At 47.9% G+C, this 27270-nt stretch overlaps 2 protein-coding genes across 2 annotated transcripts in view; one reads left to right on the forward strand and one right to left on the reverse strand.

Moving 5' to 3' along the window:
• Positions 1–27270, reverse strand: part of LOC143955622 (uncharacterized) — a 280961-nt gene that overhangs the window by 234958 nt on the left and 18733 nt on the right. The window lies entirely within an intron of this gene.
• Positions 15463–26714, forward strand: LOC143955618 (uncharacterized). The gene is made up of 5 exons (XM_077465711.1): positions 15463–17813; positions 23347–23756; positions 23846–24052; positions 24176–24317; positions 24491–26714. The coding sequence occupies exons 3-5, from the start codon at positions 23918–23920 to the stop codon at positions 26425–26427; spliced, it is 2214 nt and encodes a 737-aa protein (XP_077321837.1). The 5' UTR covers positions 15463–17813; positions 23347–23756; positions 23846–23917; the 3' UTR covers positions 26428–26714.

Genomic DNA, 27270 nt, shown 5'->3' on the forward strand with positions numbered 1-27270 from the left:
ACAGAATGTAGGGGACAGGAGTGTGTAATGTACAGAATGCAGGGGACAGGAGTGTGTAATGTACAGAATGTAGGGGACAGGAGTGTGTAATGTACAGAATGCAGGGGACAGGAGTGTGTAATGTACAGAATGCAGGGGACAGGAGTGTGTAATATACAGAATGCAGGAGACAGGAGTGTGTAATGTACAGAATGCAGGGGACAGGAGTGTGTAATGTACAGAATGCAGGGGACAGGAGTGTGTAATGTACAGAATGTAGGGGACAGGAGAGTGTAATGTACAGAATGCAGGAGACAGGAGTGTGTAATGTACAGAATGTAGGGGACGGGAGTGTGTAATGTACAGAATGTAGGGGACAGGAGAGTGTAATGTACAGAATGTAGGGGACGGGAGTGTGTAATGTACAGAATGCAGGGGACAGGAGTGTGTAATGTACAGAATGTAGGGGACGGGAGTGTATAATGTACAGAATGTAGGGGACAGGAGAGTGTAATGTACAGAATGTAGGGGACGGGAGTGTGTAATGTACAGAATGCAGGGGACAGGAGTGTGTAATGTACAGAATGTAGGGGACAGGAGTGTGTAATGTACAGAATGCAGGGGACAGGAGTGTGTAATGTACAGAATGTAGGGGACAGGAGTGTGTAATGTACAGAATACAGGGGACAGGAGTGTGTAATGTACAGAATGCAGGGGACAGGAGTGTGTAATGTACAGAATGCAGGGGAGAGGAATGTGTAATGTACAGAATGAAGGGGACATTGTAATTGTAATGTACAGAATGCAGGGGACAGGAGTGTGTAATGTACAGAATGCAGGGGACAGGAGTGTGTAATGTACAGAATGTAGGGGACAGGAGTGTGTAATGTACAGAATGCAGGGGACAGGAGTGTGTAATGTACAGAATGTAGGGGACAGGAGTGTGTAATGTACAGAATGTAGGGGACAGGAGTGTGTAATGTACAGAATGTAGGGGACAGGAGTGTGTAATGTACAGAATGCAGGGGACAGGAGTGTGTAATGTACAGAATGTAGGGGACAGGAGTGTGTAATGTACAGAATGCAGGGGACAGGAGTGTGTAATGTACAGAATGTAGGGGACAGGAGTGTGTAATGTACAGAATGTAGGGGACAGGAGTGTGTAATGTACAGAATGTAGGGGACAGGAGTGTGTAATGTACAGAATGCAGGGGACAGGAGTGTGTAATGTACAGAAAGCAGGGGACAGGAGTGTGTAATGTACAGAATGCAGGGGAGAGGAATGTGTAATGTACAGAATGAAGGGGACATTGTAATTGTAATGTACAGAATGCAGAGGACAGGAGTGTGTAATGTACAGAATGCAGGGGACAGGAGTGTGTAATGTACAGAATGTAGGGGACAGGAGTGTGTAATGTACAGAATGCAGGGGACAGGAGTGTGTAATGTACAGAATGCAGGGGACAGGAGTGTGTAATATACAGAATGCAGGAGACAGGAGTGTGTAATGTACAGAATGCAGGGGACGGGAGTGTGTAATGTACAGAATGTAGGGGACAGGAGAGTGTAATGTACAGAATGTAGGGGACGGGAGTGTGTAAAGTACATAATATAGGGGACAGGAGTGTGTAATGTACAGAATGTAGGGGACAGGAGTGTGTAATGTACAGAATACAGGGGACAGGAGTGTGTAATGTACAGAATGCAGGGGACAGGAGTGTGTAATGTACAGAATGCAGGGGAGAGGAATGTGTAATGTACAGAATGAAGGGGACATTGTAATTGTAATGTACAGAATGCAGGGGACAGGAGTGTGTAATGTACAGAATGCAGGGGACAGGAGTGTGTAATGTACAGAATGTAGGGGACAGGAGTGTGTAATGTACAGAATGCAGGGGACAGGAGTGTGTAATGTACAGAATGTAGGGGACAGGAGTGTGTAATGTACAGAATGTAGGGGACAGGAGTGTGTAATGTACAGAATGTAGGGGACAGGAGTGTGTAATGTACAGAATGCAGGGGACAGGAGTGTGTAATGTACAGAATGTAGGGGACAGGAGTGTGTAATGTACAGAATGCAGGGGACAGGAGTGTGTAATGTACAGAATGTAGGGGACAGGAGTGTGTAATGTACAGAATGTAGGGGACAGGAGTGTGTAATGTACAGAATGTAGGGGACAGGAGTGTGTAATGTACAGAATGCAGGGGACAGGAGTGTGTAATGTACAGAAAGCAGGGGACAGGAGTGTGTAATGTACAGAATGCAGGGGAGAGGAATGTGTAATGTACAGAATGAAGGGGACATTGTAATTGTAATGTACAGAATGCAGGGGACAGGAGTGTGTAATGTACAGAATGCAGGGGACAGGAGTGTGTAATGTACAGAATGCAGGGGACAGGAGTGTGTAATGTACAGAATGTAGGGGACAGGAGTGTGTAATGTACAGAATGCAGGGGACAGGAGTGTGTAATGTACAGAATGCAGGGGACAGGAGTGTGTAATGTACAGAATGCAGGGGACAGGAGTGTGTAATGTACAGAATGTAGGGGACAGGAGTGTGTAATGTACAGAATGTCGGGGACAGGAGTGTGTAATGTACAGAATGCAGGGGACAGGAGTGTGTAATGTACAGAATGTAGGGGACAGGAGTGTGTAATGTACAGAATGTAGGGGACAGGAGTGTGTAATGTACAGAATGCAGGGAACAGGAGTGTGTAATGTATAGAATGTAGGGGACAGGAGTGTGTAATGTACAGAATGTAGGGGACAGGAGTGTGTAATGTACAGAATGCAGGGGACAGGAGTGTGTAATGGATTGTCGGAGTCAGGAGTGCAAAGTAAAAAGAGCGCAGGAGTGAGGGATGTGTAGCATACAGTGAATGGGTAAAGAGAGTGCAAAATCCCCCCATTTTACCTTCTAAGAAAAAAAGACACAAAAGAAAATCCAGCACCAATCTCTGCACTCACCCTCTCAGCACAAATCCTCTCACCCCCTCCCAGAACAACCCCCCCCCCCAAATCCCCCCTGCCAACACAAATCATCTCCCCCCTTCCTCAACACAAGTCCTCCTCCCCCTCCCCAATTCCCCCACCCCCTCCCAGCACAATCCCCCCTCCCAACACAAATCCTCTTCTGCTCCAGCACAAATTGCCCCTCCCAGTATAAATCTCACATAAATCCTCCCTCCCAGCACAATCCCCCATTCCAATAGAAACCCTCCCCACCTAAACCTAATTCCACTCTTCAAAATTCTCTCACCCCCCCCCCCCCCTCAAAATAATACTCCTTTCCTTACTTCTAGTACAAATCATCTTCCCCATATCCTCCCCTCCCAGCACAACCCCTCATCCCAGCATAAATCCTCCGTTCCCCAAATCCCCCCTCCCAGCACAAATCCTCTGTCTACTTCTAGCACAAATCAACCCCTGACCCCCATCCCCCCAATCCCAGCACAAGCCCTTCTTACTTCTCCTCAGCCCCCCTAGCACAAATCCTCTGCCTACTTCTAGCACAAATAAACCATTTCATCCCAGCACAAACTTTTCTTCTTCCCCCCCTTCAACTCCCACCCCAGCACAAATCGTCCACCAGCACTAATCCTCTCCCCCCTTCCAACATAATCCGTCATCGGAAGAACGAATCCTCTCCCCCAATCCTCTCTGGCACAAATCCTCTTACCCACTAAATTCTCCACACCAGCTCATATGCACTCCTTAGTTCTATCACAAATCCTCAAACCAAAATCTCCCCTCCCCCAACACAAATCTTCTCCCCCCCTTCTGCTAAACAACCATACCTCCCAGTTCTGGTGGGTCCTTCCTGCGATTCGATCCTATTCCTGGAATTCCATGAATCCGGCCTGAGTCCTGGAGCCCAGTGCCCTATACAAGCTCCAGCACTAGGCTCCACTAAGTCACCTAGCAGGAGTGTGAGCATGGACACCCGGACAATTGTCCCACGTCTTTTGTGGGGTTCCTGGGGTCCCAGACACCACAACCGCCACCTTTGGGGCAGCTGGTACAGCGAGATGCCGGCTTCAATGGAAAGGTGCGATCATGACGAGAACCTGGGGCAAGTGATGAGGGGCCAATGTTGCTGTTACTCGAACTACTGCACCCCTGTTAGACCAGTTACTGGAGCCAAGTGCCGTAACTTGTTCCACGACTGGGCTCCAGGACTCAGCCTTGATTCCCCGGGACGCTGGGATTTTAATCAAATCCCGGGATGGTCCCAGCGAATATAGGGCGGTTGGGAGGTATGTATAACCCTCCCCCACTCAGTGAGTTTGGAACGATCCCTCTATGAAGAAGACGTGTAAAGGCAACAGTCTCACTCTCTTGAGAATTCTTTAAGGACTACTTACTGTGACACAGGTAATCTGAAGACCTTCTCTCAGCTTCAGCTTGGCTCCAACATAAATGATCCCAGTTAGATCCCCTCTGGGTGTTACCTTGATTGTTCATGAGACTTTAGGGGTGATCCTATGGCTCCACTGAGCGAGGATTATCCAGGACTTCTTAAGGCTCCTCACTTATCGAGAATCATCCATAACTTCTTAAGGCTCGTCACTGAGCAAGAATCATCAAGGACTTCTTAAGGCTCGTCACTGAGCAAGAATCATCAAGGACTTCTTAAGGCTCCTCACTGAGCGACAATCATCCAGTACTTATTAAAGCCCCTCACTGAGCAAGAATCAACCAAAACTACTTAAAGCTCCTCACTAAGCAAGAATCATCCAGGACTTAAGGCTCCTCACTGAGTGAGAATCATCCAGAACTACTTAAGGTTCCTCACTGAGCGAGAATCATCCAGAACTATTTAAGGCTCCTCACTGAGCGAGGATTATCTAGGACTTCTTAAGACTCCTCACTAAGCAAGAATCATCCAGGACTTATTAAGGCTCCTCACTAAGCAAGAATCATCCAGGACTTATTAAGGCTCCTCCCTGAGCGAGAATCATCCAGGACATATTAAGGCGCCTCCCTGAGCGAGAATCATCCAGGACTTATTAAAGCTCCTCGCTGAGCGAGGATTATCTAGGACTTCTTAAGACTCCTCACTTATCGAGAATTATCCAGAACTTCTTAAGGCTCTTCACTAAGCGAGAATCATCCAGGACTTCTTAAGGCTCCTAACCGAGCAAGAATCATCCAGGAGTTATTACATCTCCTCACTGAGCGAGGATTATCCAGGACTTCTTAAGGCTCCTCACTTATCGAGAATTATCCAGAACTTCTTAAGGCTCTTCACTAAGCGAGAATCATCCAGGACTTCTTAAGGCTCCTAACCGAGCAAGAATCATCCAGGAGTTATTACATCTCCTCACTGAGCGAGGATTATCCAGGACTTCTTAAGGCTCCTCACTTATCGAGAATTATCCAGAACTTTTTAAGGCTCCTCACTAAGCGAGAATCATCCAGGACTTCTTAAGGCTCCTCACTGAGTGAGAATCATCCAGGACTTATTAAAGCTCCTCACTGAGCGAGATATGTCCAGGACTTCTTAAGGCTCCTCACTTATCGAGAATTATCCAGAACTTCTTAAGGCTCCTCACTAATTGATTATCATCCAGGACTTCTTAAGGCTCCTCCCTGAGCGAGAATCATCCAGGACTTCTTAAGGCTCCTCACTGAGCGAGAATCATCCAGGACTACTTAAGGCTCCTCACTGAGCGAGAATCATCCAGAACTATTTAAGGCTCCTCCCTGAGCGAGAATCATCCAGGACTTATTAAGGCTCCTCCCTGAGCGAGAATCATCCAGGAGTTATTAAAGCTCCTCACTGAGCGAGAATTATCTAGGACTTCTTAAGGCTCCTCACTTATCGAGAATCATCCAGAACTTCTTAAGGCTCCTCATTAAGCGAGAATCATCCAGGACTTATTAAGGCTCCTCCCGGAGTGAGAATCATCCAGGACTTATTAAGGCTCCTCCCTGAGCGAGAATCATCCAGGAGTTATTAAAGCTCCTCACTGAGCAAGGATTATCTAGGACTTCTTAAGGCTCCTCACTTATCGAGAATCATCCAGAACTTCTTAAGGCTCCTCACTAAGCGAGAATCATCCAGGACTTCTTAAGGCTCCTCACCGAGCAAGAATCATCCAGGAGTTATTAAATCTCCTCACTGAGCGAGGATTATCCAGGACTTCTTAAGACTCCTCACTTATCGAGAATTATCCAGAACTTCTTAAGGCTCCTCACTAAGCAAGAATCATCCAGGACTTCTTAAGGCTCCTCACTGAGCGAGAATCATCCAGGACTTAAGGCTCCTCCCTGAGCGAGAATCATCCAGGACTTATTAAAGCTCCTCACTGAGCGAGAATCATCCAGGACTTATTAAGGCTCCTCCCTGAGCGAGAATCATCCAGGAGTTATTAAAGCTCCTCACTGAGCGAGGATTATCCAGGACTTCTTAAGACTCCTCACTTATCGAGAATTATCCAGAACTTCTTAAGGCTCCTCACTAAGCGAGAATCATCCAGGACTTCTTAAGGCTCCTCACTGAGCGAGAATCATCCAGGACTTATTAAGGCTCCTCCCTGAGCGAGAATCATCCAGGACTTATTAAGGCTCCTCCCTGAACGAGAATCATCCAGGAGTTATTAAAGCTCCTCACTGAGCGAGAATCATCCAGGACTTCTTAAGGCTCCTCACTAATCGATTATCATCCAGGACTTCTTAAGGCTCCTCCCTGAGCGAGAATCATCCAGGAGTTATTAAAGCTCCTCACTGAGCAAGGATTATCTAGGACTTCTTAAGGCTCCTCACTTATCGAGAATCATCCAGAACTTCTTAAGGCTCCTCACTAAGCGAGAATCATCCAGGACTTCTTAAGGCTCCTCACCGAGCAAGAATCATCCAGGAGTTATTAAATCTCCTCACTGAGCGAGGATTATCCAGGACTTCTTAAGACTCCTCACTTATCGAGAATTATCCAGAACTTCTTAAGGCTCCTCACTAAGCAAGAATCATCCAGGACTTCTTAAGGCTCCTCACTGAGCGAGAATCATCCAGGACTTATTAAGACTCCTCCCTGAGCGAGAATCATCCAGGACTTATTAAAGCTCCTCACTGAGCGAGAATCATCCAGGACTTATTAAGGCTCCTCCCTGAGCGAGAATCATCCAGGAGTTATTAAAGCTCCTCACTGAGCGAGGATTATCCAGGACTTCTTAAGACTCCTCACTTATCGAGAATTATCCAGAACTTCTTAAGGCTCCTCACTAAGCGAGAATCATCCAGGACTTCTTAAGGCTCCTCACTGAGCGAGAATCATCCAGGACTTATTAAGGCTCCTCCCTGAACGAGAATCATCCAGGAGTTATTAAAGCTCCTCACTGAGCGAGAATCCTCCAGGACTTCTTAAGGCTCCTCACTAATCGATTATCATCCAGGACTTCTTAAGGCTCCTCCCTGAGCGAGAATCATCCAGGACTTATTAAGGCTCCTCCCTGAGCGAGAATCATCCAGGAGTTATTAAAGCTCCTCACTGAGCAAGGATTATCTAGGACTTCTTAAGGCTCCTCACTTATCGAGAATCATCCAGAACTTCTTAAGGCTCCTCACTAAGCGAGAATCATCCAGGACTTCTTAAGGCTCCTCACCGAGCAAGAATCATCCAGGAGTTATTAAATCTCCTCACTGAGCGAGGATTATCCAGGACTTCTTAAGACTCCTCACGTATCGAGAATTATCCAGAACTTCTTAAGGCTCCTCACTAAGCAAGAATCATCCAGGACTTCTTAAGGCTCCTCACTGAGCGAGAATCATCCAGGACTTATTAAGGCTCCTCCCTGAGCGAGAATCATCCAGGACTTATTAAAGCTCCTCACTGAGCGAGAATCATCCAGGACTTATTAAGGCTCCTCCCTGAGCGAGAATCATCCAGGAGTTATTAAAGCTCCTCACTGAGCGAGGATTATCCAGGACTTCTTAAGACTCCTCACTTATCGAGAATTATCCAGAACTTCTTAAGGCTCCTCACTAAGCGAGAATCATCCAGGACTTCTTAAGGCTCCTCACTGAGCGAGAATCATCCAGGACTTATTAAGGCTCCTCCCTGAGCGAGAATCATCCAGGACTTATTAAGGCTCCTCCCTGAACGAGAATCATCCAGGAGTTATTAAAGCTCCTCACTGAGCGAGAATCATCCAGGACTTCTTAAGGCTCCTCACTGAGCGAGAATCATCCAGAACTATTTAAGGCTCCTCCCTGAGTGAGAATCATCCAGGACTTATTAAGGCTCCTCCCTGAGCGAGAATCATCCAGGACTTATTAAAGCTCCTCACTGAGCGAGGATTATCTAGGACTTCTTAAGGCTCTTCACTTATCGAGAATTATCCAGAACTTCTTAAGGCTCCTCACTAAGCGAGAATCATCCAGGACTTCTTAAGGCTCCTCACCGAGCAAGAATCATCCAGGAGTTATTAAATCTCCTCACTGAGCGAGGATTATCCAGGACTTCTTAAGACTCCTCACTTATCGAGAATTATCCAGAACTTCTTAAGGCTCCTCACTAATCGATTATCATCCAGGACTTCTTAAGGCTCCTCCCTGAGCGAGAATCATCCAGGACTTATTAAGGCTCCTCCCTGAGCGAGAATCATCCAGGAGTTATTAAAGCTCCTCACTGAGCGAGGATTATCCAGGACTTCTTAAGACTCCTCACTTATCGAGAATTATCCAGAACTTCTTAAGGCTCCTCACTAAGCGAGAATCATCCAGGACTTCTTAAGGCTCCTCACTGAGCGAGAATCATCCAGGACTTATTATGGCTCCTCCCTGAGCGAGAATCATCCAGGACTTATTAAGGCTCCTCCCTGAACGAGAATCATCCAGGAGTTATTAAAGCTCCTCACTGAGCGAGAATCATCCAGGACTTCTTAAGGCTCCTCACTAATCGATTATCATCCAGGACTTCTTAAGGCTCCTCCCTGAGCGAGAATCATCCAGGACTTATTAAGGCTCCTCCCTGAGCGAGAATCATCCAGGAGTTATTAAAGCTCCTCACTGAGCAAGGATTATCTAGGACTTCTTAAGGCTCCTCACTTATCGAGAATCATCCAGAACTTCTTAAGGCTCCTCACTAAGCGAGAATCATCCAGGACTTCTTAAGGCTCCTCACCGAGCAAGAATCATCCAGGAGTTATTAAATCTCCTCACTGAGCGAGGATTATCCAGGACTTCTTAAGACTCCTCACTTATCGAGAATTATCCAGAACTTCTTAAGGCTCCTCACTAAGCAAGAATCATCCAGGACTTCTTAAGGCTCCTCACTGAGCGAGAATCATCCAGGACTTATTAAGGCTCCTCCCTGAGCGAGAATCATCCAGGACTTATTAAAGCTCCTCACTGAGCGAGAATCATCCAGGACTTATTAAGGCTCCTCCCTGAGCGAGAATCATCCAGGAGTTATTAAAGCTCCTCACTGAGCGAGGATTATCCAGGACTTCTTAAGACTCCTCACTTATCGAGAATTATCCAGAACTTCTTAAGGCTCCTCACTGAGCGAGAATCATCCAGGACTTATTGAGGCTCCTCACTGAGCGAGAATCATCCAGGACTTATTGAGGCTCCTCCCTGAACGAGAATCATCCAGGAGTTATTAAAGCTCCTCACTGAGCGAGAATCATCCAGGACTTCTTAAGGCTCCTCACTAATCAATTATCATCCAGGACTTCTTAAGGCTCCTCCCTGAGCGAGAATCATCCAGGACTTATTAAGGCTCCTCCCTGAGCGAGAATCATCCAGGAGTTATTAAAGCTCCTCACTGAGCAAGGATTATCTAGGACTTCTTAAGGCTCCTCACTTATCGAGAATCATCCAGAACTTCTTAAGGCTCCTCACTAAGCGAGAATCATCCAGGACTTCTTAAGGCTCCTCACTGAGCAAGAATCATCCAGGAGTTATTAAATCTCCTCACTGAGCGAGGATTATCCAGGACTTCTTAAGACTCCTCACTTATCGAGAATTATCCAGAACTTCTTAAGGCTCCTCACTAAGCAAGAATCATCCAGGACTTCTTAAGGCTCCTCACTGAGCGAGAATCATCCAGGACTTATTAAGGCTCCTCCCTGAGCGAGAATCATCCAGGACTTATTAAAGCTCCTCACTGAGCGATAATCATCCAGGACTTATTAAGGCTCCTCCCTGAGCGAGAATCATCCAGGAGTTATTAAAGCTCCTCACTGAGCGAGGATTATCCAGGACTTCTTAAGACTCCTCACTTATCGAGAATTATCCAGAACTTCTTAAGGCTCCTCACTAAGCGAGAATCATCCAGGACTTCTTAAGGCTCCTCACTGAGCGAGAATCATCCAGGACTTATTAAGGCTCCTCCCTGAGCGAGAATCATCCAGGACTTATTAAGGCTCCTCCCTGAACGAGAATCATCCAGGAGTTATTAAAGCTCCTCACTGAGCGAGAATCATCCAGGACTTCTTAAGGCTCCTCACTGAGCGAGAATCATCCAGAACTATTTAAGGCTCCTCCCTGAGTGAGAATCATCCAGGACTTATTAAGGCTCCTCCCTGAGCGAGAATCATCCAGGACTTATTAAAGCTCCTCACTGAGCGAGGATTATCTAGGACTTCTTAAGGCTCTTCACTTATTGAGAATTATCCAGAACTTCTTAAGGCTCCTCACTAAGCGAGAATCATCCAGGACTTCTTAAGGCTCCTCACCGAGCAAGAATCATCCAGGAGTTATTAAATCTCCTCACTGAGCGAGGATTATCCAGGACTTCTTAAGACTCCTCACTTATCGAGAATTATCCAGAACTTCTTAAGGCTCCTCACTAACCGATTATCATCCAGGACTTCTTAAGGCTCCTCCCTGAGCGAGAATCATCCAGGACTTATTAAGGCTCCTCCCTGAGCGAGAATCATCCAGGAGTTATTAAAGCTCCTCACTGAGCAAGGATTATCTAGGACTTCTTAAGGCTCCTCACTTATCGAGAATCATCCAGAACTTCTTAAGGCTCCTCACTAAGCGAGAATCATCCAGGACTTCTTAAGGCTCCTCACCGAGCAAGAATCATCCAGGAGTTATTAAATCTCCTCACTGAGCAAGAATCATCCAGGACTTCTTAAGGCTCCTCACTGAGCGAGAATCATCCAGGACTTATTAAGGCTCCTCCCTGAGCGAGAATCATCCAGGACTTATTAAGGCTCCTCCCTGAGCGAGAATCATCCAGGACTTATTAAGGCTCCTCCCTGAGCGAGAATCATCCAGGACTTAGTAAAGCTCCTCACTAAGCAAGGATTATCTAGGACTTCTTAAGGCTCCTCACTGAGCAAGAATCATCAAGGACTTCTTAAGGCTCCTCACTGAGCAAGAATCATCAAGGACTTCTTAAGGCTCCTCACTGAGCGAGAATCATCCAGGACTTATTAAAGCCCCTCACTGAGCAAGAATCAACCAAAACTACTTAATGCTCCTCACTGAGCGAGAGTCATCCAGAACTTCTTAAGGCTCCTCACTAAGCGAGAATCATCCAGGACTTCTTAAGGCTCCTCACTAATCGATTATCATCCAGGACTTCTTAAGGCTCCTCCCTGAGCGAGAATCATCCAGGACTTATTAAGGCTCCTCCCTGAGCGAGAATCATCCAGGAGTTATTAAAGCTCCTCACTGAGCAAGGATTATCTAGGACTTCTTAAGGCTCCTCACTTATCGAGAATCATCCAGAACTTCTTAAGGCTCCTCACTAAGCGAGAATCATCCAGGACTTCTTAAGGCTCCTCACCGAGCAAGAATCATCCAGGAGTTATTAAATCTCCTCACTGAGCGAGGATTATCCAGGACTTCTTAAGACTCCTCACTTATCGAGAATTATCCAGAACTTCTTAAGGCTCCTCACTAAGCAAGAATCATCCAGGACTTCTTAAGGCTCCTCACTGAGCGAGAATCATCCAGGACTTATTAAGGCTCCTCCCTGAGCGAGAATCATCCAGGACTTATTAAAGCTCCTCACTGAGCGAGAATCATCCAGGACTTATTAAGGCTCCTCCCTGAGCGAGAATCATCCAGGAGTTATTAAAGCTCCTCACTGAGCGAGGATTATCCAGGACTTCTTAAGACTCCTCACTTATCGAGAATTATCCAGAACTTCTTAAGGCTCCTCACTGAGCGAGAATCATCCAGGACTTATTGAGGCTCCTCACTGAGCGAGAATCATCCAGGACTTATTGAGGCTCCTCCCTGAACGAGAATCATCCAGGAGTTATTAAAGCTCCTCACTGAGCGAGAATCATCCAGGACTTCTTAAGGCTCCTCACTAATCAATTATCATCCAGGACTTCTTAAGGCTCCTCCCTGAGCGAGAATCATCCAGGACTTATTAAGGCTCCTCCCTGAGCGAGAATCATCCAGGAGTTATTAAAGCTCCTCACTGAGCAAGGATTATCTAGGACTTCTTAAGGCTCCTCACTTATCGAGAATCATCCAGAACTTCTTAAGGCTCCTCACTAAGCGAGAATCATCCAGGACTTCTTAAGGCTCCTCACTGAGCAAGAATCATCCAGGAGTTATTAAATCTCCTCACTGAGCGAGGATTATCCAGGACTTCTTAAGACTCCTCACTTATCGAGAATTATCCAGAACTTCTTAAGGCTCCTCACTAAGCAAGAATCATCCAGGACTTCTTAAGGCTCCTCACTGAGCGAGAATCATCCAGGACTTATTAAGGCTCCTCCCTGAGCGAGAATCATCCAGGACTTATTAAAGCTCCTCACTGAGCGATAATCATCCAGGACTTATTAAGGCTCCTCCCTGAGCGAGAATCATCCAGGAGTTATTAAAGCTCCTCACTGAGCGAGGATTATCCAGGACTTCTTAAGACTCCTCACTTATCGAGAATTATCCAGAACTTCTTAAGGCTCCTCACTAAGCGAGAATCATCCAGGACTTCTTAAGGCTCCTCACTGAGCGAGAATCATCCAGGACTTATTAAGGCTCCTCCCTGAGCGAGAATCATCCAGGACTTATTAAGGCTCCTCCCTGAACGAGAATCATCCAGGAGTTATTAAAGCTCCTCACTGAGCGAGAATCATCCAGGACTTCTTAAGGCTCCTCACTGAGCGAGAATCATCCAGAACTATTTAAGGCTCCTCCCTGAGTGAGAATCATCCAGGACTTATTAAGGCTCCTCCCTGAGCGAGAATCATCCAGGACTTATTAAAGCTCCTCACTGAGCGAGGATTATCTAGGACTTCTTAAGGCTCTTCACTTATTGAGAATTATCCAGAACTTCTTAAGGCTCCTCACTAAGCGAGAATCATCCAGGACTTCTTAAGGCTCCTCACCGAGCAAGAATCATCCAGGAGTTATTAAATCTCCTCACTGAGCGAGGATTATCCAGGACTTCTTAAGACTCCTCACTTATCGAGAATTATCCAGAACTTCTTAAGGCTCCTCACTAACCGATTATCATCCAGGACTTCTTAAGGCTCCTCCCTGAGCGAGAATCATCCAGGACTTATTAAGGCTCCTCCCTGAGCGAGAATCATCCAGGAGTTATTAAAGCTCCTCACTGAGCAAGGATTATCTAGGACTTCTTAAGGCTCCTCACTTATCGAGAATCATCCAGAACTTCTTAAGGCTCCTCACTAAGCGAGAATCATCCAGGACTTCTTAAGGCTCCTCACCGAGCAAGAATCATCCAGGAGTTATTAAATCTCCTCACTGAGCAAGAATCATCCAGGACTTCTTAAGGCTCCTCACTGAGCGAGAATCATCCAGGACTTATTAAGGCTCCTCCCTGAGCGAGAATCATCCAGGACTTATTAAGGCTCCTCCCTGAGCGAGAATCATCCAGGACTTATTAAGGCTCCTCCCTGAGCGAGAATCATCCAGGACTTAGTAAAGCTCCTCACTAAGCAAGGATTATCTAGGACTTCTTAAGGCTCCTCACTGAGCAAGAATCATCAAGGACTTCTTAAGGCTCCTCACTGAGCAAGAATCATCAAGGACTTCTTAAGGCTCCTCACTGAGCGAGAATCATCCAGGACTTATTAAAGCCCCTCACTGAGCAAGAATCAACCAAAACTACTTAATGCTCCTCACTGAGCGAGAGTCATCCAGAACTTCTTAAGGCTCCTCACTAAGCGAGAATCATCCAGGACTTAAGGCTCCTCACTGAGTGAGAATCATCCAGAACTACTTAAGGTTCCTCACTGAGCGAGAATCATCCATAACTATTTAAGGTTCCTCACTGAGCGAGAATCATCCATAACTATTTAAGGCTCCTCACTGAGTGAGAATCACCCAGGAGTTATTAAAGCTCCTCACTGAGCGAGGATTATCTAGGACTTCTTAAGGCTCCTCACTTAACGAGAATCATCCAGAACTTCTTAAGGCTCCTCACTGAGCGTGAATCATCCAGAACTTCTTAAGGCTCCTCACTAAGCGAGAATCATCCAGGACTTCTTAAGGCTCCTCACTGAGCGAGAATCATCCAGGACTTATTAAAGCTCCTCACTGAGCGAGATATATCCAGGACTTCTTAAGGTTCCTCACTTATTGGGAATCATCCAGAACTTCTTAAGGCTCCTCACTGAGCGAGAATCATCCAGGACTTATTAAATCGCAAAGTACAATACAGCATGCCGCCCATCCCAGCACGCATGCGTGAGGACATCAACGCCAAAGCTCTGACCCTACGCGTTTTGTTTCCATAGAAGTTCTCAAAGAGAAATGGAGATCTCCATCATTTTATCCAGGCATTTAGGTGTGCAGCATCTCATGGCTGGAAAGACTGGTTTAAATAGTTGATTTTGAATATTTCATTTACTTATCTCATTATACACATAATGCGAATGTTTGTTTTATTTTGTTTCTTTAGATATATCTCCTTGGAAATTCATACCAAAACCTTAATCCCAGCAGGCCAATAAAGGGGCGGTAAGCATGCGATAGTAATAGGTTTAATTCAATACCCATTTAGTTTGGCCATTCTCCAAATCTTCAAACAAGCAAAATTCAGTCTGAACCTTGATTAGGACAAAACCTGCCAACCATTCCTAGTGGTCAGGGCAGAGCCGCCATCAAGAGGAGACAGCCCATACACATGTAGGGGGCCCGGGCATCAGATAGTGTGGAGAGCGCCTATACCCCTCTAGCTCCGGCTCTCCACAGTCACTTGCAGCCTGACATACTGATAAAGTGGGAGTGGGGAAAGCAGCTTGCATGGGAGTCGGAATGTGTCCATCTCCCGTCCACTATCCTCCTCGCCCTTCCCCCGTTCCACTGCTTGTCCAATCCGACACTCCCTCTCCCACTGGAGTCCACCCATCTCCACTTTCACTCCAGCCACCTACAGCACTGCATTGGATGCAAGAGGAGTTCTGTGGGCAGCAGTTTTGAAACAATAGCTGCTATCTGCCACAGCCCTGGTGGAGACCAGGCATGGGGGGGGGGGGACATTTGGTGAATGAGCCTTCCGCACCCAGAACAGCCCCCCTCAATCCCCCCACCTCTTTTTGCTCTGCTCCTTCTTTCCCCCTTTCTCTTTCTCTACCCCTCCCCCTTTCTTACCCCTCTCCTCCGCCTCACCTTCCTCTATCCCCTTCTCCCTCTTTAATGCTCTCCCTCTCTCTCATTCCCTCCCCTTCTCTCTCATTGCCTCCCCCTCTCTCTCATTCCCTCTCTCTATCTCCCTTATTCTCTCTCATTCCCCCTCTCCCTCATTCTTTCTCTCCTATATTCTCTCTCTGTCGCTCATTCTCCCTTTCCCTTGTTATCTCTCTCTCTCTCTCTCTCATTCTTTCTCTCTGCCTTGTTCTCTCTCATTCTCTGCCTTGTTCTCTCTCACTCATTCTGTCTCTTGTTCTCTAACTCTTTCATTCTCTCTTCCCCCTGTCTCTCTCCCTCTCGTTCTATCTCCTCCACATTCTTTCCCCCTCTCATTCCCTCTCTCCCCCTCGTTCTCTCTCTCCCTCTTGTTCTCTCTCCCCCTCATTCCGTCTCTCCCCTGTTCTCTCTCTCCCTCTTGTTCTCTGCCCCCTATTGTTCTCTCTCCCTCTCATTCTCTCTCTACCACTCATTCTCTTTTCCCCTTGTTCTCTCTGTGCCACTCATTCTCCCCCCCCCCCTCGTTCTCACTCTCCCTCTCGTTCGCTCCCTCTCATTCTCTCTCTACCACTCATTCTCTTTTCCCCTTGTTCTCTCTCCCCTCTCATTCTCTCTCCCCCCTCATTCTCTATCTCTCTCCTTGATTACCTCTACCCCTCATTCTCCCTCTCATTCTCTCCCTCCCTCACGTTCTCTCTCTCCTTCATTCTCTCTCTCCCTGTTTTCTCCCCACCTCATTCCCTCTCTCCCCTTTGTTCTCTCTCCCCTTTGTTCTCTCTCTCCCTCTTGTTCTGTCCCACTCATTCTCTCTCCCTCTCATTCTCTCTCTCCCTCATTCTCTCTCTCTCTGGACTGGAGTAGGAGCACATGGGATGGATGAGATGGGACTGGAGTAGGAGGACATGGGATGGAGGAGATGGGACTGGAGTAGAAGGACATGGGACGGAGGAGATGGGACTGGAGTAGAAGAACATGGGATGGAGGAGATGGGACTGGAGTAGAAGGACATGGGATGGAGGAGATGGGACTGGAGTAGGAGGACATGGGATGGAGGAGATGGGACTGGAGTAGGAGGACATGGGATGGAGGAGATGGGACTGGAGTAGGAGGACATGGAATGGAGGAGATGGCACTGGAGGAGGACGTGGGGTGGAGAAGGAGGAGGACATGGGATGGAGGAGAACGTGGGATGAAGGAGATGGGATTTGCGGAAAAGGAGATGGGACTGGAGAAGGAGGACATGGGACTAGAGGAGTAGGAGGACATAAGATGGAGGATATATTAAGTTGAAAGAGTGTTAAAATAAAAGTCACTCAATGAGATGGCCAGTGGGTAGATTAGGTGTGACGACCAGTGAGGAGGGCCCTGGAAAATGTTAGTGGTCAGGACCGGGGGGAGGCATGGAGGCCCAGGCCTAAAGCTATGTAAGGGGCCCCAGAATTTCTGATGGCTTCCCTGGGTCAGATAGTGGGCGATTACATTGGTGACCAAATAGAGAAGGACCCCCTTATATTAGTAATCAGTGTAGTGGTCCCTTACACTGGTGACCAATAAGAGAAGGACCCCTTTATATCAGTGGTCAGTGTAATGGTCCCTTACATTGGTGACCAATTGGAGAAGCATCCCTGCATATCAGTGATTAGTGTAGAGGTCCCTTGAATTGGTGACCAATGGGAAAAAGACCTCCTTACATAAGTGATCAGTGTAGAGGTCCCTTACATTGGTGGCCAATGGAAGGACTCCGATATAACAGTGGTTAGTGTAGTAATCCATTACATTGGTGACCAATGGGAGAAGGACCCCCTTGTATCAGTGGTCAGTGAGAGAAGGACATTCTCCCATTGTCATTAGTGGTATAACTAATCCCCCTTATAGATCATTAATGCCAGTTTTCACTACAAGACAGAAATTGTTCATTGCTCGGGGAACCCCTAGAAACCTTTGGAGGAACCCTGGCTGGGAAAGGCTGGATTAGGCAGTAATATATTTCTCTCCCCCCTTGGTTGGAGTGGAGATGACCCCATCTATAAGGATATACAGTACATACACACACACAGCACAAGGCCGTGTTCACACTACGAGACGTTTCTCAGGGCTGCAGTTCCTCTGAGCTCCACAAGATGGTGATCTCACTTCTACCATAGAGACAGGACGTCTCTATGGAAGACTAGAAGTGAGGTCAAGTATACAAAGGAAGTTTCGGGTGAGAGGTGAGTCGGGAAGAAGTAGAGAGAAGACATTGTTAGAAGAGACAGCAGAGGAGGTAATAAGATCTGATTCTCTATGTACACCCAGTAACCCCCCCCCCCCCCCCCGTCATGTTCCGTCCTCTTCCTCCATAGTCACTGTGACGTCTTTTATCTCCAGCAGATGATGATACACACATATATTATTATTATTATTATTATTCAGGATTTATATCACGCCAACAGTTCGCACATGATGGCGGACAGTAGGGATGAGCTCAGGCGTGTTCGCATGGAACACGTGCAGAGCCCGCCAGGAAGTGGGCGCAGCGCTGCGCTAATCACAGGCAGTGAGACATTGCCCGATCTCTGCAGCCGCACACCAGGGCAATGCCTCACTGCCTGGGATTAGCGATGCGCCCACTTCCTGGCGGGCTCTGCACGTGTTCCATGCGAACACGCCTAAGCTCATCCTTAGCGGACAGCACCATACCACCCAACTTTTGAAATTCAGAATTAGGCATGAGCTCCGGCGTGTTCGCATGGTCCACCTGCAGAGCCCCGCCAGGAAGCCGGCGCAGCGCTGCGCTAATCACAGGCAGTAAGACATTTCCCGATCTCTGCAGCTGCGCATCGGGGCAATGTCTCACTGCTTGTGATTAGCGCAGCGCTGCGCCGACTTCCTGGCGGGCTCTGCAGGTGGACCATGCGAACACGCTGGAGCTCATCCTTATTCAGAATGAGGGCTACCCAGTGGAGGAAGTGATCTGCGGTGGCAAAATGTGGGTGTGGCCATACTCTTAACAGTGGGAGGGGTTTAGGGAGTGTGGTTAAACAAAACCTGGGCTTCCTTGAACTTATACAGGGGGTCAGTAGGGAAGGGTACAGGGGTCAGTAGGAAAGGGTACAGGGGGCAGCAGGAACGGAGGACAAGGGTCAGTAGAAAAGGGTACAGGGGTCAGCAGGACGGAGGACAGGGGTCAGCAGGACGGAGGACAGGGGTCAGCAGGACGGAGGACAGGAGTCAGTAGGACGGAGGACAGGGGTCAGTAGGAAAGAGTACAGGGGTCAGCATGGCAAGGTACAGGGGCAGCAGGACGGAGGACAGGAGTCAGTAGGACATAGTACAGGGGTCAGCAGGACGGAGGACAGGGGTCAGCAGGGCAGGGTACAGGGGCAGCAGGACAGGAGTCAGTAGGGAAGGGTACAGGGGCGGCAGGAATCAGTAGGGAAGGGTACAGGGGCAGCAGGACAGAGGACAAGAGTCAGTAGGAAAGCATACAGGGGCTGCAGGACAAACGACAGGGGTCAGCAAGCCAGGATACAGGTGCAGCAGGATAGAGAACAGGAATCAGTAGAGCAGGGTACCAGGGCAGCAGGACAGGAGTCAGTAGGGCAGAGTACAGGGGTAGCAGGACAAAAAACAGGAATCAGTAGGGCAGGGTACAGGGGTCAGCAAGCCAGGATACAGGAGCAGCAGGACAGAGGACAGGAATCAGTAGGGCAGCGTACAGGGGCAGCAGGACAAAGGACAGGAATCAGTAGAGCAAGGTACAGGGGCAGCAGGACAAAGGACAGGAATCAGTAGTACGGGGGCAGCAGGACAGGAGACAGTAGAGAAGGGTACAGGGGTCAGTAGGGCAGGTTACAGGACTCAATACGCAGGTTACAGGGGTCAGCAGGGCAGGTTACAGGGGTCAGCAGGACGGAGGACAGGAGTCAGTAGGGAAGACTACAGGGGCCAGCAAGACGGAGGACAGGAGTCAGTAGGGAAGGGTACAGGAGTCAGTAGGGCAGGGTACAGGGGTTAGCAGGACAGGAATCAGTAGGGAAGGGCACAGGGGGTCAAATCCCCCCCCCCATTCTTCCTCTTAAACAAAACCCCCCCCCCCCCACCCCTTCCTAGCACAAATTCACCCCTCTCACTCCTACACTTTGCAAGAATACCCCCACTCCCAAACTAACCTTACCTGTGCACATAGCCCCCCCCCCCCCTCCATGTCATATCAGAGCTCCTCCATACAGCACTTGACACCGGTGGGAACCATAGATCAAACTGCACACTGTATGATTACCACCACCCCTCATCCACATTTCCTGCACAAGGGGAAGGGTGGATGTTACTGGTGCCAGTGCTACTGCATGCTTGTGGGCAAGCCACTGGAGCAAAGTGCTGCAACCTGTTCCAACACTAGGCAACACTCCGGGGGGGACAAATCCTCGATTCGCCGGGACAGTCCCGGCGAATTTGGGACGGTTGGGAGGTACGCAGTACAGTTACAATACAATTCAATACAGGAGCAATCAAAGGGTCCTGCTCGTTAGAAATCTAAAAGTATGTTCACATTGGAGGCGTGTTTGAAATCACGCAAGTTCAGCTGAACTCACACGATTTCAAACCCGCATTTCATTGCGAGTTCGAGGGCGATTTGAAAGACGTCTGTGCAGCTTCATTGCACAGATGTCTATTGAAATCACCCCTGAAGTTGCCAAAAGTAGTGCAGGAACTACTTTTGAAAATTGGTGTGGCGTCGCAAAGTCAGAGTCACATCGATTTGGACGGTGCCGTTGCCGGAAATAGGCTGTGATTTGGCATGTGATTTGACATGTGAATATCGGGGCTAAGAGGGAGGGTCAAAGGATACAAAAGGCAATAACTGTGGTGGATGGGCTGATGGATAAATAAAAGTCCAGGTGTTAGGGGGGGGGGGGGGTGATAGGCTTCTCTGAAGAAAAGGTTTTCAGGGATCGTCTTAAAGTAGACCGAGTAGGAGATAGTCAGTCAGAAAAATTGGGATAGGGCGTTTCAAAGGATGGGAGAGGCTCGGGAGATTAGCATGGGAGGAAGTGAGAGGAAGCTAGAGAACAGGAGGTCTTGGGATTGAAGAGAATGATTTGGTTGGTCTTGTGAGACTAGGCTAGTGATGTAGATGGGGTCGAGTCCGGGATGACTTTAGTATTTTGAATTTAATTTGTTGGGTAAGTGGAAGCCAGTGGAGGGATTGGTAGAGAGGGAGTGGAGGAATTGGCAGAGAGGGATGGAGGCCAGTGGAAGGATTGGCAGAGAGAGGTGGAGGACACTGAATGGAGGTCAGTGGAAGGATTGGCAGAGAGGGGTGGAGGACACTGAATGGAGACCAGTGGAGGGATTGGTAGAGAGGGGTGGAGGACACTGAATGGAAGCCAGTGGAGGGATTGGTAGAGAGGGGTGGAGGGCACTGAATGGAGACCAGTGGAGGGATTGGCAGAGAGGGGTGGAGGACACTGAATGGAGACCAGTGGAGGGATTGGCAGAGAGGGGTGGAGGACACTGAGTGGAGACCACTGGAGAGATTGGCAAAGAGGGGTGGAGGATACTGAATGGAGGCCAGTGGAGGGATTGGTAGAGAGGGGTGGAGGACACTGAATGGAGACCACTGGAGAGATTGGCAAAGAGGGGTGGAGGATACTGAATGGAGGCCAGTGGAGGGATTGGCAGAGAGGGGTGGAGGACACTGAATGGAAGCCAGTGGAAGGATTGGCAGAGAGGGGTGGAGGACACTGAATGGAGGCCAGTGGAGTGATTGGTAGAGAGGAGTAGCAGACGCTGAGCGGTTGGTAAGGTGGGTGAGTCTGGCAGCAGCATTCATGATGAACTAAAGGGGGGATAGTCTATGTAAAGGTAAAAAAGGAGTGAGCAGGTAGTTTTGTGGTGTCATTGGTAAGGAAGGAGCGTATTTTGGAGATGTTATGGAGGTTGAGGCGGAAAGCTTTGGACAGTGATTGGATGTGGAGCTGATAGGAGAGTCCAGGATTACACGTAGCACACTGGCATGGGGAGACGGGTTGTTGGTTGGGCCATCGATCTTGACAGATAAGTCGGGGAAAGGGGCACGTGGGGGAGGAAATATTATGAGCTCAGCTTTGGATAGATTGAGTTGGAGGAAGTGGTGTGACATCCAGACTGATCTGTCTCTTAGTAAATTAGTGATGCGGTGAGGAGACTGATGGAGTTGAGGGGTAGAGAGATAGATTTGGGTGTCATCAGCGTAGAAATGGTATTGGAAGCCATGGAGGCTATAAGCTGACCCAGGGAGGAGGTGTAGACGAGAATAGGAGAGGCTCAAGGACAGAACCTTGGGGGACCCGGGCGGAGAAAGGAAGAGGAGAGGAGGAAGTTATGATGCTGAAGGTGTGGTGGGATAATTTGGATCGCAGGATCCTGGGGACAAGGTAAGTAACTTTGTCCGTATCCTGCGATGTGATCCCGAGTGTGGCTCAGGGTTGCCTCTTTTGGTATGGAAAATTCCCCCCCGAGCCACACTCTGGAATACCGCCAGGGAGGTTAAATCCGTCTTTTCCCCCGTGTCACTTCTGGTTTTGAAATACCGCGATTCTAGCTGAGGGAAATGATGTCAGGTGCCCGCGGAAAGGAAGAGGCAGATTACAAGGGACCCCATAGCAACAGCCCTGTTGTAACTGATGGTTATTACTGTTGATTCCTGTATTTTATAGGTGGAACTCCGCTTTAAGCAGAATACCGCTCATCTCTCCCTCACTGCTAGTGCAGATGAGAGGAGGAACTGGAAGTGTACCCAGTACAGAAGGAGCTGTGTCCATTTTACAAGTGGTCTGAGAGCAGCATGGATATTGGCAGTTTTTATTTGCAGCTACACTTAACCCCACCTATGAAACAAGAAGAGGGGCAGAGTCGGGGTGAGAAAGAACAGGCCCCCACTGTTAACACGGTTTTACATCTGTTTACATTTACTTCCAATAGTGCTGAGTTTTTTGGAGGAGGGAGTGGTCCACTGTCTCAAAGGAGGTCATATGGGAGTGTGATTTATATGAGCTCGGAGCAGGTGTTACAAATGCAATATCACAAGCATGAGACTGCGGGCTTGGCTGGCTTAAATCAGGTTTTGGTCTCCACATCAATCACAGACAGACGGGGAGAATGCATCACAGCCATAACCAGGATGCTGGAATGAAGGCGCAACACACTCCTGACAAACGGATTATACTACTTTTATTAGTGGCGGAGGGGGGGTTAATTAGGAGGCATTGGGATATGTATGTCTTTATTTTAAAAGATTCAAATAAGAAGATTTAGGGAAGAATGTGATTTGTAGTAGATAGCCAGAATTTTTTTTCCCATAATGACCCCGGCACAGTCACTCATCCTAAAATGTGATCAGTAAAGTCTCCGGAGAACACGGAGATCACAGGAATCTGATGTGTCCTGGCAAAGCCCAAAGACAACTTTCATCTTTCAGTTTAGGAGAGGAGGGACGCACCCGGGAGAAAGGATTCTGTGTACAGAAACCTCACACAGCACAGCACCTCCCACAGCTCCTCCTCCCAATGTTCCTCCAATCAGTTAGAGAATCCTATGACATCACACTGACCTCACAGCTCCTCCTCCTAATATCCATATCTGACTCTTTTTTTCTGATGCTCTTAGGATGTGGGCCGGCCCCTGACCTCCTCACTTTCAAAGTAGGGCTGTTGGGCCTCCATTGTATGTAATATCAGAAACCTCAACATGAAGTGGGGTTTAAATAAAGAGACCTGACCAGTGAGGTGAGGAGGATTCTGGGAATGTCATTTGATTTTACTATTTGTCTTCAGATCTAGAGTTTTCCTCCTGTGAAGTCTGGAGATCACATGACCATCACATTGCCTCCACCTCCCTCCCTGATAGAATAGAGAAATACAAAGAAGATTCTAGAAGTCACCAGAGAGATCATCGAGCTGCTGACAGGAGAGGTGAGCGGAGCCGGGAAGGACGTCATGATGGCCAATCAGCCGCCCCTCACATCACCGGGTAAGAGGAGACTTTATTGTAAAGGAGAGAGCAGTACGGAGGCTCCACCTAGATCCCCCATCATCTGATAAACACATAGAAACAATGTATTCAGTCAGTGTGTGTGTTTCCTACAGATGGATCCAGTAATGGGAACCCACCAGAGAGATGTCCCCGTCCTCTGTATTCCCGGGATTCCACACAGGAAGGTCACACCATCCCCCACCATCATCAGGTAGGTGAGGAACAATCACTGATAGTATCATTAGGATCTGTACATTATCTGCATTGTTACCATTGATGTCATTTTTATTATATATTCAGAGTGGAAACCTCGGGGATGATAATATTGATGTTACAGAAGTGTATAAAGAGGAGGATGAGGACTATCGAGCGATGGAGGACTTTTTAGATCAACACAAGGACATGATGGAGCCACATAATACCAGGAACCCACTAGAGAGATGTCTCTCTCCTCTGTTTTCCTGGGATTACACACAGGAAGATCTCACCATCCCCCACTGTTACAAGGTTGGTGAGATAGAGAACCTAGAACATGAACTTGTGGAGAGGATGTGTATTTGTTCTATGTGATGTCACAATAGTAAATCTTCTATCTTACAGATGATATTTTCTCTCGTTTTCTTGGTTTAGAGTGGAGATCCAATGGATATAGAATTCGAGGTTCAATCAGAAGAAGAAGAGAGGTATGTGAGGGATGATCAGCAGTCTATGGAGGAGGATGGAATAACGGGGACATTTATAGAGGAGGACACTCCTACAGAGATCAGCACAGGTGGGTCATTAACACTAAATCCATTCCTCCACCCATACTGCTCACTGATTGGTCCAGAGTAGGGCGGGGGCTGGGTGATATCAGCCTGTAATCCCCTGGTCACTTTCCTGAGCTGTGTTCCCCGTCCTGTATTCCTGGATTTCGCTCCAATAATCTTTGTATTTCTATTTTAGTAGATGGACGGGAGATGAGGAAAACCTCAGAGGATTGTCTCACTTTGTCTCCAGACTGTAAAGTAGAAGATGAGGACATCACACAGTATAGTCCAGGAGAAAACCCGACTACCTCAAATGTCCATCCGGCACCACACAGTGTAGATGGACCATCGTATTCCTCTTATCCTGAAGAACCTCAGACTGTGCGGGACGGTGCCGGACCATCGTATTCCTCTTATCCCGAGGAACCTCAGACTGTGCGGGACGGTGCCGGACCATCGTATTCTTCTTATCCTGAGGAACCTCAGACTGTGCGGGACGGTGCCGGACCATCGTATTCTTCTTATCCTGAGGAACCTCAGACTGTGCGGGACGGTGCCGGACCATCGTATTCCTCTTATCCTGAGGAACCTCAGACTGTGCGGGACGGTGCCGGACCATCGTATTCCTCTTATCCCGAGGAACCTCAGACTGTGCGGGATGGTGCCGGACCATGGTATTCCTCTTATCTTGAGGAACCTCAGACTGTGCGGGACGGTGCCGGACCATCGTATTCCTCATATCCCGAGGAACCTCAGACTGTGCGGGACGGTGCCGGACCATCGTATTCCTCTTATCCTGAGGAACCTCAGACTGTGCGGGACGGTGCCGGACCATCGTATTCCTCTTATCCTGAGGAACCTCAGGCTGTGCGGGACGGTCCTAGACCATCTTATTCCTCTTATCCTGAGGAACCTCAGACTGTGCGGGACGGTGCCGGACCATCGTATTCCTCTTATCCCGAGGAACCTCAGGCTGTGCGGGACGGTGCCGGACCATCGTATTCCTCTTATCCCGAGGAACCTCAGACTGTGCGGGACGGTGCCGGACCATCGTATTCCTCTTATCCTGAGGAACCTCAGACTGTGGGGGATGGTGCCGGACCATCGTATTCCTCTTATCCTGAGGAACCTCAGACTGTGCGGGACGGTGCCGGACCATCGTATTCCTCTTATCCTGAGGAACCTCAGACTGTGCGGGACGGTGACGGACCATCGTATTCCTCTTATCCTGAGGAACCTCAGACTGTGCGGGACGGTGCCGGACCATCGTATTCCTCTTATCCCGAGGAACCTCAGACTGTGCGGGACGGTGCCGGACCATCTTATTCCTCTTATCCTGAGGAACCTCAGACTGTGCGGGACGGTGACGGACCATCTTATTCCTCTTATCCTGAGGAATTCCAGACTATTAAGGATGGTGCTGTCCTTCTAACACATAAGAGGTTTCCCTGTCCTGAGTCCAGGAAGTGTTTTTCAAGGAGCTCCAATCTTTACACACATAAGAAATTGCATACGGGGGAAAAGCTGTATTCCTGTACTGAGTGCAGGAAATGTTTTGTAAAAAATTCAGAACTTGTCATACATCAGAGGTCTCACACGGGGGAGAAGCCATATTGTTGTCTTGAGTGTGGGAAATGTTTCACAGTGAAGAATAGTTTTAATAAACACTGGAGATCTCACACAGAAGTGAAGCCGTATTCCTGTTCTGAGTGCGGGAAATGTTTTTTAGATAAGTCCAGTTTTTATGACCATCTGACTTCTCACACGGGGGAGAAGCCGTATTCCTGTCCTCAGTGCGAGAAATGTTTTTCACAGAAGTCCGGTCTTTACAGACATCAGAAATTTCACACTGGAGAGAAGCCATATTCCTGTCTTGAGTGCGGTAAATGTTTTTCAGAGAAGTCCACTCTTTCCATACATCAGGAATTGCACACGGGGGAGAAGCTGTATTCCTGTCCTGAGTGCAGGAAATGCTTTTCACAGAAGTCCGGTCTTAGCAAACATCAGAGAGTGCACGCGGAGGGAAATCCACTTTCCTCTTCTGATTGGAGGAAGTGTAACCCACAGAAGTCATCGGTTTACCGTCATCTGAGATTGGATACGGAGGAGAATGAACTTTCCTGGTCTGACTGATGGAATTGTTCCTCACTGAAGTCCTGTCTTCCTGTACATCAGGGGGTCCCACACAACCCTGCAGTTGTATTAGTGAGTGCGGGAAATGTCTTGTATATGAATGTTGCTGGACATGTGGGGAAGAAGCACCCCCTGATATACACCTCAGATATACTCCATGGCTGATCTTCATCATGGAAGAAACAGTTGATAAGGAGATCAGAGATCACCAAAGACATGGATGAAGTGTTGTACCGTGTCGGCCATTGATAGCAGGAGAAAAATAAAAATGGAGTCCTTACCTCTCATTGGCTGAGTACATTTTGTGGTATGGAGACTTAGAGGTCTATTTTTCTCTTGCAAGAGGTCTGTTTTCTCAAGTCGTCTTCCAGGACGAAACGCGTTAACCCCACCGCTTAAAAAGCTGTCCTCTTGGGCTTTAAAATAAAAATGGAGTAATTTCCTCTCATTGGCTGGGTACATTTTGTGGTATGGAGCTTTCACAAAAACTTACAGGTCTGTTTCTAAAACCTTTTGTAGAATGAATGTGTAAAGGAAATGTGTGAGTTGTGTATAGAATTGTATTGTATTTTGTATGTATTGCACACGGCACTAATAATGTTTTTATTACATGTTTTGCATTCTTTCCAGTCCTGATTAGAATTAGCCTGCCTATGTTACGCCCCTTGTATTAGAATTAGCCTGCCTATGTTACGCCCCTTGTATTAGAATTAGCCTGCCTATGTTACGCCCCTTGTATTAGAATTAGCCTGCCTGTGTTACGCCCCTTGTATTAGAATTAGCCTGCCTATGTTACGCCCCTTGTATTAGAATTAGCCTGCCTATGTTACGCCCCTTGTATTA

The sequence above is a fragment of the Lithobates pipiens genome, unplaced genomic scaffold (assembly GCF_037356315.1).
Source record: "Lithobates pipiens isolate NorthernLeopardFrog02 unplaced genomic scaffold, aLitPip1_a1.2 Scaffold_35, whole genome shotgun sequence".
In the NCBI taxonomy this organism is placed as follows: Eukaryota; Metazoa; Chordata; class Amphibia; order Anura; family Ranidae; genus Lithobates; species Lithobates pipiens.

Excerpts from the sequence above, each read along its gene's own strand:
- LOC143955618 (XM_077465711.1), top strand. The coding sequence starts at position 23,918 with ATGGAGGACTTTTTAGATCAACACAAGGACATGATGGAGCCACATAAT. Across the intron at positions 24,053-24,175 it reads CCATCCCCCACTGTTACAAG|AGTGGAGATCCAATGGATAT; the intron begins GTTGGTGAGATA and ends TTCTTGGTTTAG. Across the intron at positions 24,318-24,490 it reads TCCTACAGAGATCAGCACAG|TAGATGGACGGGAGATGAGG; the intron begins GTGGGTCATTAA and ends TTTCTATTTTAG.